The sequence below is a fragment of the Pollicipes pollicipes genome, unplaced genomic scaffold (assembly GCF_011947565.3).
Source record: "Pollicipes pollicipes isolate AB1234 unplaced genomic scaffold, Ppol_2.1 Scaffold_4295;HRSCAF=5057_pilon_pilon_pilon, whole genome shotgun sequence".
Classification (NCBI taxonomy): Eukaryota; Metazoa; Arthropoda; class Thecostraca; order Pollicipedomorpha; family Pollicipedidae; genus Pollicipes; species Pollicipes pollicipes.
Window position 1 is genome coordinate 32,689,545 of NW_023596461.1, and position 15,042 is coordinate 32,704,586.

Sequence of the window (15,042 nt, forward strand, 5' to 3'; positions counted from 1 at the left end):
AAGGTCAACATATTTATAATGCTATAACCTGGACGAAACGCGGCGTATTCGCCGCAAGGGGTTACCGCCCCAGTCGTATACGGATAAAGGTAAAGGGTGGGTGCCTCAACAGTCCCGTTCGGTTATTGATTGCATGCGTTTGAATTTGCGCATACCCGTTTTCTTATTTGTGTAGCTGGGTGAGTTTTGCATGTATGGTGACAATGGCCAGTTTATACAGATAACCTGTTTGTTCTTGTTGATTGTCAATAAGAGTTAGTGAATTGCGGTTCCGGGTAAATGGGCGTGCAATTTGCTGTAGCGCTGACATGGAACATTGCTGGACTTTGCGCCAACGGACGATGAAAGGTGTAGTGTCTGAGTCAGGCTTCGGGCCTAAGAGTGCCGCTCTTGAAGAAGAAAAATATAAAGGAAGTTATGGAAGACATCATCTTTGGCCATCCTTGTAAACCTATTCAATAACTAACCACCCCTTTTCATTGCAGTTTTGTCAAATTTCTTCTGTAAATCAACAAGTGGAAGCTATGCCAGGTAAGCATTTTGAGTGTGTAAACTGCTCTAAACTTTTTTGACAAGCTTGTATCAACTCAATCTTTTACAAGAGGTATTTCATTTGAAAGGCACATTCTCTGTTCAAGCCATTTGGCAGAGCTTTGGTAGGTTTGGGACATGTTTTTCATCAGGTCATTTGGATATTTTATGTGTGCTCTTGCTTTCCAGACCAGGATGTTGTTAGCACTTCCAGTGAAGAGGAGATGGGTAAGTTGTTATATTTCTCATGTGTCATGCTTCTCTTCAGCTAAAAATGAGGGAGTTCTTCAGATAAGGTTGCACAGACAAGGTTGCACTTAATAGAATGGTTTTGTATAGTGCCTCCATATGTATAATTTTACATTGTCCTTTCACATATAGTACTTTCAATGAAAGACAACATCTATAGTAGTCGTGGTATGGTGAAACATGAGCAGATGGCTCAGTACTACAGTAATGGTTGGTGGTGCAGGAACTAGGGTGGAGCTTCCTGAAAATTGAACATTGCCTTTAAAGATATTGACAAAAAGAAGAAATGTGAAATGTCAGCTAGCTCTCAGTATACAATTGTTGACTAAACATGAAGTCCTTAACTTTTTTAATGAGGAAAAGGATTTTTCATCACTCCAAACTAGATTATAAATAGTTATATGCAGCAATAGTGCTGCTGCAGCCTTCATCACTTAAGGAGCCATGTTCAACATGTTATAAGTTAGAATGTTTTGCTCTCCCACCTTGTGTGGTTTGTATTTATGCTGCAACAACATGCATTGTCTGGTGCTATTTTCCTTCTGCTTTGCCTACAGTGACAGGTTTTGAAGGCATGCAATATTTTCATCTTCATTTTGCTCATTGCACCTATGCATTCACCAATGTGATTTGGGAGCATACATCAGAACACAGTGAGGCTCTAAAGTATGTTCAGGCAGTCCAGTGGTCCAACAGTACATCCATGGACTATCACAGAACAGAAATGTGCATTACATTGTGACATATTTGTTACCACCTCTACCAGATGTTAAACCTCCTTCTTTTAGACCTGGAGAAGGCTGAAGACAAAGGAGAACTTGGAGACATGAAGACCTTTACCTGGGATGCTGACACATTGGTTTGTTGCATTACAAATATAGTTGTCTCCTAACTTTTCATTCACTTAGCACATTATGGTAGTGGCGAGGTAGACAACTCATAAGACAAACATTGCAGTGTGATCATGGCAGTTCTTATTAGTCAGTTTTATCTCTTGCATGGTGCACTTATTGGTTTTGGTTTGACTCCACCAAAATGTTGATGGTGGTGTCACATTCAGTTCCAGTTTCTTGTGCATGCTTTGGTAATCCAAGTTTGCCAAGTTTTAAAGGATACCTGCAATGCCAGCAATATCTTCAGGTGGTAATTGTGTACATAGGAGGTAATGTAAGTGTTACACTTCTTGCCATTCTCCCTAGATGGCTATAAGTGCGTGAAATGCCCTTGAAACGTTTGAGAGGAGTCAGTTTGTTGGCCAAGCACACCCCTGTAGACAGTGGGACCTGTCAGCTGGCGTCCCCTATCCAGCCGCGAGTAAACGGCGCCGGTGCGCCGCAGGACATCGACCTGAACCACCAGCGGATCAGCCGGATCGAGAACCTGCAGGACTGCCCGCGCCTCGAGACGCTCTGCCTGCGCTGGAACCTGCTGACGCGCATCGAAGGCCTCGGCGCGTTGCCGTGCCTCACCGAGCTCGACCTCTACGACAACCAGCTGACCAAGATCGAAGGCCTCGAAGCGCTGGTCAATCTGGAGTGAGTCGGCCGGCGGCCCGGGCGGAGGCTGGCGGCCGCCCCACAGCCGCCGAAGGCGACGGCTGTGGAGCGGCCATCTAGTCCGCGTAGAAAGTCGGATTGGAGGCGTGCCGTCGCTTTTGGCTCGGGGAGAATTGGGAGGTGGGTTCGCTGTTGGCTTGGGAAGAATTGGGGGAGAGAGTCGCGTTTGGCTTGAGGAGCATTGGAAGAGGGGGTCGCCTTTGGTTGGAGAGAAACTGGAGAGGGGGAGCATCGCTGTGGGGGAACTGTTGTTATTTGGAGCGTGTCTTGTATAATGCCCTTGCTGACATGCAGGTGTGATGCAGCGCACCTTTCGCCCGCCAGGGAGCTCGATCTCTCGGTCAACCGCATCACGACCATTGAAAACCTGTCGCACCTCACCAACCTGAAGAAGCTGTTCCTCTGCATGAACAAAATACAGGTCATCGAGAACCTGGAGGGCTTGCAGGCCTTGGAAATGCTGGAGCTGGGAGACAACAAAATTCGCGTGAGTCACTGTGGTGTCATGCTGTTATGTGGCATCGTGACTTGTGATGGGATGTGCATGGGGTCCCGATGGTACGAAGGATGCGTCTTGCTGCAATGTGGTCGTCGAGGCTATGCAAAAGAGGTCTGAAGGGAAATGTCCCAATGCCTTGTTTCAAAGTGGGGGTGCAACTTTCATCTGGGCACTCGTGAAGGCGATTGAAGTGCTCGCTGTTTTTCATGCTGCCGAGGCGCTGAATCTCCACCTGTCAGGGTGGAAAGATGAGAGGTCCGTGCTCCCAACAGAAAATCGCCAACCTGGACAGCCTGACGAACCTGACCAGCTTGTACCTGGGCAAGAACAAGATCAACAAGATCGAGAACCTTGACAAGCTGACCAAGCTGCGGGTGCTCAGCCTTCAGGTGAGGGACCGCCGGCCGAGGGACTGTCCTGACTCGTCTGCCCGGCTCAGCGACTGTGCTTGTCCCAAAAATCATGCGGCGAGGGGCTGGCCAGCCTGTCTCGATGGCCGTCTCCGGCTGTAGCATCGCGGTGGTTACGGAATGAACTCACCGGCGGGTGAACGGTTCAGGTGCGCCGAGTACATTCGGGGGACGGGGTTGGCTCCCAGTATGTTATGGGCCAACGATAGGCGGAACAAGGCGGCGAACCGCTTGGTGTTTCGTCGCTCCTGCCGCTTTCCGTAGCGTTTCGAGCGCAGCGCTCTGGCAATGATTTCAGTGAACGAACACCACGAAACACCAGCAATAACAGGGAACAGTTAAACTGTATGGGGAGAGGACGTGGAGATGAAGCTTGGCCTGGCCGTTGGAGCCGCCTCAGACAGTTTGGTTGGCCCGGCTCGTGAGTCACATGGTCCCGTTCTCCCGGAGACGAGCCCGCTGAGCCGACGGTGGAGTTTACAGCGCGCCGCCGTGATGGCGGTGGTTTTGGGGCTGTCCATCACCTCGACTGTTGTGACTGGGCCGTGCCTGGCGTCCCTTGGCGGTGCTTGTGACGGCCGGCCGCTCGGGCATCGTGCCATGGGGAAGCATGAGTCTGGGTGCTGTCGGTCATATCGTGTCATATTTATGATTTACGGGTGGTGAGGGCGCTCCACGCAAGTTCGTTTTTTTAGCACGAAAACGAATCCCGTGTTGCGGCACGCTTGTCCCTGATGACTACAGCGCGCAGCGTGGTGGTTTGCGACGAAACTTAGCGCTATTGCGGCGTGTTCGTCGTCGAGTGGCTGTCGGTGGCTGCCGAGTGTGCCGTCTGCCCTCCGTCGTTACGTTTCCCTGCTGCTGCTGGTGTGTCGGTGCGCTGGTGCGTCGTGTCCGACGCCGCCCCCGCCCGCCGCCAGAGTGACCGCATCACGGTGATGGAGGGTCTGCAGCAGCTGGCCCAGCTGGAGCAGCTGTACCTCTCCCACAACGGCATCAGCCAGATCGACGGTCTGGAAGGTAACCGCAGCTGAACACGCTCGACCTCGCCTCCAACCGCATCGCCAAGCTGGAGAACATGGCGCATCTCACGGAGCTGGAGGAGTTCTGGGTACGTGACGTCCGAGCCACCGGTGGCGCTGTGGACGTGGCCTGCGCGGGTTGACGGCATATGGGCCGGTCAGCCCGCGTGCGCCACCCGAGTATGAGTTGTTCTCGGTGCGTGCCACCCGAGCTGGGGAGGTTTGGACGTGCTGCTCAGCCCGCATGCGCCACCCGAGTGTGGGCTGTTCTCGGTGCGTGCCATGCGGGCTGGAGAGGTTTGGACGTGCGCCACCCGAGTGTGGGCTGTTCTCGGTGCGTGCCGTCCGAGCTGGGGAGGTTTGGACGTGCCGCTCAGCCCGCGTGCGCCACTCGAGTGTGGGCTGTTCTCGGTGCGTGCCGTCCGAGCTGGGGAGGTTTGGACGTGCCGCTCAGCCCGCGTGCGCCACCCGAGTGTGGGCTGTTCTCGGTGCGTGCCGTTCGGGCTTGGACGCGTCGCCACTGCCGCTGTGCATGGGGCCGCGAGAGAGGGAGAGGGAGGGACCAGCGCTCCCAGGGCAGATGGCTTTGTGAGATCAAAGCGTGCAACAATTTCGGCAGATAACTGTGTGTGTGTTGTGTTACGTGTATGCTTGCACTTGACGCACGCCAGCGAGCTCGCACGAGTCAACCTCCACGCCCCTCCTGGCAGTGCAACGACAACCAAGTGTCGGACTGGGTCGACCTGGCGCAGCTGAATGGCGCCAAGCAACGCGAGAGTGTGTACCTGGAGCGCAACCCGCTGGCGCAGGACGTCAACTACCGGCGCAAGCTGAAGATGGCGCTGCCGACCCTGACGCAGATCGACGCCACGCTGACGCGGTAGGACCGGCCGGTGCCGCGGGCGGGGAGGCGGGGAGGCAGACTCCCGGCGGAAGGGAGACGGCGCTGATCTGAAGCGCGCCCATTGTTTTTCCGGTGTGGAGGGTTTGTGCGCAGCGGGCCAGTGCGTCGCTGGAGATTTGTTCCTCCCTCGTGGAGTGGTGCGGGCGCTCCGTGCCGACCACCGCTCGGCGATGCGTGGAGAGGTGTGTGGTTCACGCGCTAACCGCCGCGTGGCGCCGCCGCCGACAGGACGTCGCAGTACTCGCTGATGAAGCCTTCCCGACTGTCTGTAGGTGGCGATGATGTCTCGACCGGCGCGCGGTCTAGAGCTGTAGTTTATTTCTGGGGAAGGGTGCTCTTGCGCAGCGTTTTGCTTGACTTCTTGCCGCGTGGGAGGCTCGCTTTGCTCGTGGGTGGTACGTCGGCTATGGAGCCGGAACATGCTCCTGTTGTGCCACCAGCCTGTGCGCGATGCGGCTCCAGAAATGCCGCAGGAATGTGCGTGACCAGCTGATCTGTTTACCGTCGTATTGTATGTCAGTTTTCTGCACGATTCTGTTGGTTTACCAAAGCGCGTCAGGGCCTCGACCGGGGTCTGGCATACCGCTGTTCCAAGGATCCGTTTCGTACGACTTTAGGCGACGATGATTATTGCTAGTTAGCTGAGGGCCGAAGTGCTCGGAACAATAAACATTCACTGCATAGCAGTGCTGAGCCACTGTGTTACTGTCTGTGACGTCGCGCTGAGAGATCTCCGCAATGTAAGAAACCTACGATCTGTATTGAGTGCGAGGATATCGGTACGATACAAGTCACGCCGGCGGAACGCAGCAGCTGACCTGAGGTCGGCTGTGGGACTGCCAGCCGACCGCGGCCGCACGGTTGGCGACTCGGCGGTGACGGCGGCGAGTCGAGCCGCAGGAATCACGTGCTCCAGTCCGCCCGTCCGGCTCGCCGCTGCCCGACGAGATCTGCCGGCCGGCCAGTCGTCTGCAGCGCTGGGGAGGGTCGGGTCCGCGCGGCGCGGGCGCTCGCCGCCACGCGTCCCCACACGAGCCACCACCGCGGCCATGCCTGCCGGGCGGCAAGTCGTCCCAGCCGCCCGGCCGCCGCCGCTCTACTCTGTGCGTCTCGCAGAGCGAGCCGCGCCCCCAGCCCTCAGACGCCCGCCGCCCCGCGGCGCGCTGCCCGTGGCCGCGGAGACTCGTCGCGTGCCGAGTGGAGCGCGCTGGGTCGGTCGGTCGGTCGGTCGCGGCACGCCGGCAGCGGGTCAGCGACCGAGCATGGCGCCCGAGAACTGGCTGCCCTTGAGCGCCACCACGCGCGCGCGCGACGCGTTGTCCACGTGCACGGAGGCGTACTGGCCTTGCTGAGCTCGAGCACGCCGTGCAGGCTGGCGGTGTGAAGAAGGCGCGCCGTACCCAACGCTGGAGATGTACTGCAGGGAGCCTGCCGGCAGGGGGCACGTCAGACCGGGTTAAGAGTCCGCGCGGTCACGGGGAGGCGAGTGGTGGTATTGGCGGCGTTTAGGGCGTCACGAGGCGTTGCGTGAAAGCAAGACCGATGGTGAAAGCGTCGGATGAAATCTGTCTCAGGCGTCTGCGGCCAGCGACAGCGACGGTCGCCTGGTGCGGTTAATGTGGGTCGCCAAGCAGAGCCAAGGACGTCCGTGTCGTCGAGGAAGCGGTAGCCGCTGTGCTGCAGCGCATGATTAAACGAATTCCCCCTAAGTCGTCGGCAATGAAACTCACGTAGATCGAGAATGACCGAATGGGTTACACTTACCACGTAAGAAATCGATGACTCTTGAATAATGTTTTCGTTTTTAAGCACATTCTTTCGGCCCATACCATACCCCAGACGTAAAAACTATTACACCCCTCCCTCCCCTGTGCCATATAACGCGACGTGCATCGCCACAGATCCATCTCCGCCAGCCTTGCACCGCTCCTCAGCCACTCACGTGTTGCGCTTACAGCGCGAGTCAATGCAGACGAGGACGCGCAGGAGCTTATGCTGCGGCTTGTGGCGGCCCTTGGCCTTGCCGGCCGGCCGCGCCCGATGGCGCGTCGCCTGCCCGAGTGCTGGCGCAGGAAGATCTGCGCCGACAGCTGGTACACGCCGTCCTCGGGCGCGCGGAACCGGCCCGTCTCCAGGTCCAGGCCGGCGCCACGCTGGAACGCGCCGCCGCCGAACGGCTGCCGCAGGGGGGGGGGGGAAGGGGAGGTCAGCGCAGGCCGGGGGGACGGCTGGCCGCGGGTCGTTGGCTGGTCCTATACAGGCCTGCTGTTTGGGTGAGCCGTAGTTATTTTGATGCAACTTGTTGGTTTGGGTGGCCGAGGTTGAAGTGCCTTACCGAGGATGTCTATTCACAGATCACACAGCTTCGCGGTAGGTCATGATAGGTTGGGAAATGGTCACGAATCGTTGAGATTCTCATGCTTCCGTGTGAACGATCATTGGGGGGGGGGGGGGGGTACGAGCGGCAATGGACGCGTGTTCCACATTTGCAATACTGAAGCTGCAAACGTTCCTCAAAGGTCATGGGAATTCACGAAAAAACTTCAAGAAGAACGTTCAGAAGCTTCGAATAGACACGTCGCTACTTACCAGCTGGTACTTGCTCAGTTCCACGAACATCTTTGGCGGAACCACCACCTTCTCAGCCAACCGTACGTGGAAGGCTGACTGCACTCTGGACACTACCGCCACCATCTTCCAACTGGAATAGCGATGGTGTCGCCGCCTTGCGGCTCTTCTCGGAACCAGTTTCGTTGGCAGCATGAAGTAAACTGTTTAAATGCTCTCCCGCTGCCTCTGAGGAAAGCAAATCTAGTGTGGAAAAAATCGTTCAGGAGATGTTGGCATTACATCACATTTTCTACCAGAGTAAACCGAAGTAAAAAATATGAATATGGCATCTTTGCACCATGCGGCGACTAGTGGGTTTTAAAGCAAACGTTTCGACAGTTTTGCAATAAGCACTGCTTTTTTAGCAAGGCGTGGCTGGAACCTTCGACATTTCTTATGAACAGGCCTCCGATTATACTTTCGAGCATGCAACTGCGGCGGAAGCGACGCCTCCCGTTTCAGTCTCTTGTAATCTCCGCGCTGACTGCAACGGAAACCTCGGCGGCGCCTCTGCCCGCCACTGACCCTGGATCATCTGACGGAGTTCGCTGACGAGCAGCTCCTGGGTGACGACGGCACCGGGCGGGCCGGGGGGCCCGGGCGGACCTGGCGGGCCGCGTCGCGTCGGCAGCGGCAGCTCGCCAGCGCCGCCCCGCCGCCGCTGCTTCCTCCGCCTGCGCGCGCGCCGCTCCACGTCCTCCGAGTGGCGAATGAACGCCCGCCACGTGTCGGCCGGCGGCGGCAGAAGACCGCCCTGCAGCGGAGGTCGCGGTCAGTCAGAGTTCAAGGTCAGAGGCGCGTCCAGCGACAGCTCGAGATGGGAAAGACCTTCGAATGGGATATGGGTATAATATTAAACTGCATTAAACCCTGACGTCACCATGCGCTCATTCAAGTGGGCCAACAAGTAGCCCACAGCTCTGTGCCACGAGCATACTGCTCACCATCTCACAGTCGACCTTACAGTTTTTTTCTGAGTCGTATAAGCCAAACAAGTCTGCTTCTCGCAGGACCCCCTCACCACCTCTTCTACAGAGCGATGGAGCGAGACGATCGATCACCTGAGCTAAGCACGCTACTACTGCGGCAGTGACTCCGGCCTACACATTCTCCCCGCATTTAATAACGCTGGCAAACCAGGCAAGTGCAGCTGGTGGCCGCTGTCCCGACCGAGCGGCGGGCCAAGGGCGGCTACAGTGGCGGCGAACCTGCCCGCCTCAGGTAGGGTTTTCTTCCACGTGATCCGTGCGCACATACACGCACATGGTGCTGGTGAGCATGCATTGTATGTGCCAATGCTATTCTCTTTCGTTAGCTGCAAAACCATATGAACCGGACAAAGTGGCCGCCCGATCAAAACAACGTAAATTCTTAGCGGTTAACCATAACTGGTGTAATAGAGCCCTTCCCAAATGTCCGCCGCCCCCCCCCCCTGGTTATGGGCAATACGCGTTTGGTCACCCAGCTACCTTTCGGCGATGTGTCCGCTCCGTGACCTTGCGGTCATGGGGTCGATGTCGGCTGTCGGCTGAAGAGTGTCCATCGCCGGGCATCTGGAACAGGAGGCGCAACATTCACAGCTACAACAGCCACATGCAGACATGGGCCTGAAGCCCCGCGTAGATCGCGGGATCCCATTAACATGTAACTTTATGGGATCCTGGATCCACCATTGGGGTCCAGGCTGGCCACAAACATTGTTGAAACAATGCGTTGTCTCTCCAACAGAGGCAGCGTGTTGAAAAATCTTACACAGAAGGTTGACGGCATGAAATCTTATAATAGAAGGATGGAACAACAGGACGTGAGCAAAACTTAACGCTGACGTCCGTAGAAGGCTGTGTCCGCGGACACACTTGTCACATCACAGGTCTCATCGCAGCAAGAAAAGGTATATATATATATATATATATATATATATATATATATGACAACATGACAGTGAAGTATCTAAGGGCCAGATGCAACACCGCATGTGGATGTCCACTGTCGGATGCAGCTCTTGTCCCTAACCGGTTAAAAGGCAGCGCTGCGGTGGTACAAACTCATTGAGCTATACTAACAAAAAAAAACACACACACACAAGGCGGGTTGTGATCGATCACACTTCAAGCCCCCTCTGCTACCGATCACCGCGCGCCCGGCCGGCGTACGTCTCAATGTTGGTGTTGTGTTGGACTACCAACTGGTCCTGGTAAAATCGTGACCACCTCTGTACATAAATACGACATCACTCACACCTTCCTCGGGTGTTCCCCTGCCCAGCAGCGCCCCAGCCCAGGCACACCACCACCATCGGCAGCCCAACGCAAAGCGATTCACGTCCCCCTCCCCCTCCCCCAGCGGTGCTGGCGCCCGCGCTGCCTGCTCGGCGCGCGCCTCGTTCTCCTTCGCTCACCGGCGTGAGAAGCCGCTACAGCAGAATGTTTCCGGTAGACGTTGCACGCGGCAATAAATAGACTGTTGACACCCGCACGGAGTCCGAGAACATGGGATGTCCTCTCCGGCCACGAAGGGTCGGCCGCTCAGGTGTGCCGTGTGTGGAGCCGAGCCATAGCGCGGGCTGTCCTTGCATGTATCTGCCCGGTTTGGCAGCGGTGCACCGCACGTGCGAAGGGTCCACAGCAAGTGATGGAAGGCGGAGCTAGCAGAAGAACAGATCAATGAACGAGCCAGGGAATGAGACATGATATTTTTCAACCTGGTAAGGCGTTCAACGGAGCGCGTACAGGGACGCAAACATCGCTTGGTTGAGAGTGAGGACGTGTCGACAAATGAAAGACAGAATAGAATAACGCGCCAGTTGCTGGCCATGGCGCCTTCCCGCTATCCCCATGTAAGGTCGCATTTCACGACATGACGTGCTGTTTTCGAACGACTGCCTATGTAAGCGTAAGCGTGAATCGAAGTGGACATACGAAGCTCCAAACACAGAATAGCGAGACTGGGACTGACTGACTGGGAAACGTCGCCTCCTCTGTGTCCCAAGTCGCGCTTGTATAAACAGTTAAAGTTTCAGCATGCTCCATGTCCGAGGCGGCGAACAAGATCATCTACGAAGACATTGAAACTCACATTGGTTTTACATCGTGGTCACAAACGGGGCTGACAGTCCACCAACCCTGACTGGCTCGTCGAGAGCTTCTTCTGAATCATCCGAGCGAATCCACCCGAAACGCTGACGGGCCCGGCACGCCGCCCCGGCCCGGCTGACAGACCGCCGTGACCTGGTGAAGGGCCGGCGGCGCTCCGTCGCCGGCGCCCGTCAGATGTCCCGAGCCCGCCTCACCCGACTGACAGGCCCAATCAGAAATAAAAATAATGAACTGACGCGTCGCGCTTATTGGCGGGTGACAGACCGGCCGAGGTCGTGCGGGGAGCCCAACTGCGTCGTCGTGCTGAGCCGGGGCCATTGATCTGTGCGGGGTCACAGGCTGGCATGGGGGTCAATGGTCACTGGTCGGCGCGGAGTCAATGGTTACGGCTCATTGGTCAGCTCGGGTCAATAGTCACTGTCCACTGGTCGGTACGGGGTCATGGTCACTGGTCGGTAGGGGGTCACGGGTCCTTGGTCGGCAAGGGGTCATGGGTCATGTCCCAGGGAGGCCCAGGACACTGTCACTCACCCCCTACCTAAAGCAGCGGTGATATCGGTGGTGAGTGCTCACCCAGCAGCGGATGAGCCGACCTGCCCAGAGACCAGCGATTTGCGGCATTTTCGGCTCCCGCAAAGGAACCGCCTTTCGAAACGTGCACTGGTCACACGGTTGAGAGGACGAGTACACAAGATCGCAAATGTCTCCGGGTTTCCAGAGATGCATCATTTGGAATAGCTTTCTCGGCGTAGCCTCAATCCCCTGAGCGCGAACCCTGCGACAGCAACACGAAACTCATTAGCCGGTGTTTATGTGCCAATCAATGGCGCCGCTTCAAATGTCTCCTGCCGCAGAGTCTGTGTCACGGCAAAAGTGGCCGGGCGCTGAAGGGCGCCGACACCGTGTCGTGTCCGGAGCTCCCGATACCGATTCTACACGCGATACAGCGCCAAGAGCCGACTGCGCCCGCCGCCGGCAGCGATGCACAACGGGCCACGTGCGCCGCTGAGGTTCGGACCCGGCCAAGGTCGGCGGAGCGTGCCACCCGGCTCGGGCGTGTCGCTGTGAAGGGGGCGGCGACCGTGGTGCCGCATGCATGCCGGCCGGAGATTATCCTGTCTGTCTCCGAGGTGTAGTCCTGTTTCCGCGCTCTTCATGCCACGATCGAGGCTCCGGATTTTGCAGCGCTTTGGTAACCGGCCGCGGCTGGCTGGCGTTTTTTTATTATTGTATTATATATTGGGATTACACACGTCCGCCTGAAGCTGAAGACCGTGTGTGCTGTCAGCTGGAGGGCTGTGGGGGGGGGGAGGGGGGGGGGGTGGACACGCTTCCCTCCGTGTACCGCTGATGTTGGGACTCTGTGGTGTACGTGCGAGAGAGAGTCCACCACTATCACGAAGATCGATCCGTCGGCTGAACTAAAGCAAAGATAAGCACTCCGCTCTAAATACAAGGAAATCCGCACCATTGAGGGAGATTGCATACCCAAATCAATAACTGCACGGCGCTGAGATGACGACATAGCCATAGGAGCCGACCTGGATCACTAAGAGCATGCAACAAGAACTTTTCTTGTGTAATTTCGCAATAAGGACACTTGTCTCGGTATATTTCAGACATAAAATACGTTCAAAACAGTGAAAAGTAGCACCTCACTCCAGATATGGTGGTGATCATATTTGTATCTGAAACTGCACTTCAGGATCTCCTCCCCACACTACCAGCATCCTCCCAGACTGCCAGCCTTCTCTCTGGTCACCAACCTCCTTTTCCAAGGCAACCTTTTTCCAAGGGCTGTCAGAGTCCTTCCCTGGTTGCTAGCCTCAGGCTGCGATTTTCCTCCCGACTGCCAACCTCCTCGGCCTTCTGCATTTTGGCAGCCTCCCGGGACTGACAACCCTCTCTCCCTAGTCTTTAGGTCACCCCCCCCCGCCCCCCTCCCAGTCCCCCACCAGCCCTCTTCTCCAGATCCACGGCCTCCTACTCCACCGCGTAAATTTCAGTGCGGTTATCTTAGTGAAGCGTGGTCTTCTTCCCTCAGACCACTAAAAACAGTGGTCTTCTCTCCAGCCTGCAGGCCGTCCTCTCCCAGTCCATTAACAGTAGCGGAGGCGGAGCTGTCTGCGCTGGGCCTGGCCCGGCTGACAGACCGCCAACTCCCAGCGTCGGGTACACTCTGCCCCCCTCCCCCCCCCCCCCGTCACGCCAATCTCCCCAGCTATTGTCGGCCCCCGGACACGGCTGCCGAGACCCCTGCTGGGCACGGGGGAGAAGGGGGAGGGGGAGGGGGAGGGCGGGCGGACACCACCTTCAATGGCCAGGTGTTTATTGCCCGGCCGTCCCTCGCGTTCCCATTAGCAGCTCGCCCCACCGGCCAGCCGGCCAACCGGCCGGTGGGAGGGTGAGTGGTGGAGTAATGGGAAGGGGGGGGGGGACGCTCAGTCGCGCTAAATGGCCGCGCGGAGGCTGCTTCGACATGTGACGTAACGGCGCGGAATTCTCGGCCGCAAAGGGGGCTGCGGAGGAACGCACGTCGCACTTCGGGGAAGCCACGTTCCAGAACGTGGATGGCGCTCACCTGACGCCCACAGCGCGCGATAATGGGAGCGCGGCGAGGTAGTGTGCGCTCATGCTCGGATCTCACGCCGCCGCAAAGCAGCCTCAAATCACCCTGGCCTAATTGTCAGCTGACGTCTGGTCTTTCCAGGAATGTAGGTGCAGGATGAAAATGTCTATTTCCAGCGCGTGATATTCCTGGCCCTAGCTTCGCAGATGTGCGAACCGCGTGACGGAACATGGATGCTCCATCGAGCCTGCATCCTGGCGTTTATCTGCGACGTCACAGGTGAGCTGCGGCGATGTCGGACTCAGTGCGCCGGCTCGTGATGACTGGGCCGGAGCACGCGGAAACTAGGCCAGACGCTCCGCCCCGCGTACGGCTGTCAGGGCGCGCAGAACTTGCGCGCGTGTGGGAGGGGACGGAAGTTCCATGCGCCATTGCCGCGTCAGAGGGATGAGGTGGCCGACCCGCAGCCGAAACACCGGCCTCGCAGCGGCACGTGATCACGCATACGTCAGAGGGATGATGTGGCTGACCCGTGGCCGAAACACCGGCCTCGCAGCGGCACGTGATCACACATACGTCAGAAGGATGATGTGGCCGATCCGCGGCCGAAACATCGACCTCGCAGCGGCACGTGATCACACGTACGTCAGAGGGATGATGTGGCCGACCCGCGGCCGAAACACCGGCCTCGCAGCGGCACGTGATCACACGTACGTCAGAGGGATGATGTGGCCGACCCGCGGCCGAAACACCGACCTCGCAGCGGCATGTGACCAGACGTAGGTCAGAAGGATGATGTGGCCGACCCGCGGCCGAAACACCGGCCTCGCAGCGGCACGTGATCACACGTACGCCGGTTTGAATTCACGTAGGGTTCCGCGGTACTGTATTACAGAAGGGTTCTGCAGTACTTTAGCGAAAATGCACCGTTGAATAATTTTTCCGTGACTTTGATGGTCGTGGTTGAAGCATGTTTGTCTTTCATGCGTCATGCTGGGACGTCTAACATATCACAGCCAGCAATATCCCACTGACAGAAATTGTATTGCTGCATTTTGGCTTACATTTTCGTAAAGCTAAGAGCCAAGTCTGTCTCTTGCTAACCGGAGAAAGTTCATAAGATAGTCAAAATAATATGTTTGAAGCATCCAAATAAAGGCGTGATTGACTTTGTCACCCATCCCACCATACGCAGCTGGAGCACGGTATCTTGATCATCCACGGCCAGGGGCTTATTTACAACTCGGGTCGGTGGGGTCCGAACCACAGAAAGTTTTTGAGCAGATCGGGCTTCTCTGCATGTTTTGACCACATAAGACCGTGATGCAATTGTGATGTCGGTTATGATGAAATGGCAACAGGGCAGACTAAACCTCAATAGCCTACTTGCGGCTACTCCGCCTGATGGGGACCTCAGCTAGGTCCTGCCGGACGGTTTCTCACTACGGCCCTGGACTGGAGCGAAGCTGATTTGACGGTAAACAATTGGGTTCTCCCAGGCAGTCAGGCGAGGAAGCAGACACTGTCTCACCGATACCCAGCGTCCGGAATGTGACCTAGCGTCCTGAATGTCACCCGCTCGCCCATGCCCCACAGT

General features: G+C 56.9%; 1 protein-coding gene across 1 annotated transcript; it reads left to right on the top strand.

Annotated features, from left to right (window-relative positions):
* The first annotated feature begins 93 nt into the window (after positions 1-93).
* Positions 94-5,233, top strand: LOC119096325 (protein phosphatase 1 regulatory subunit 7-like). Its single transcript, XM_037219165.1, is given in 10 exon segments — positions 94-179; positions 486-531; positions 721-759; positions 1,569-1,639; positions 2,119-2,315; positions 2,661-2,823; positions 3,108-3,224; positions 4,166-4,268; positions 4,271-4,356; positions 4,978-5,233. Coding segments are annotated over 9 exon segments (957 nt in total). The 5' UTR covers positions 94-179; positions 486-524; the 3' UTR covers positions 5,152-5,233.
* The last annotated feature ends 9,809 nt before the right edge of the window (positions 5,234-15,042 follow it).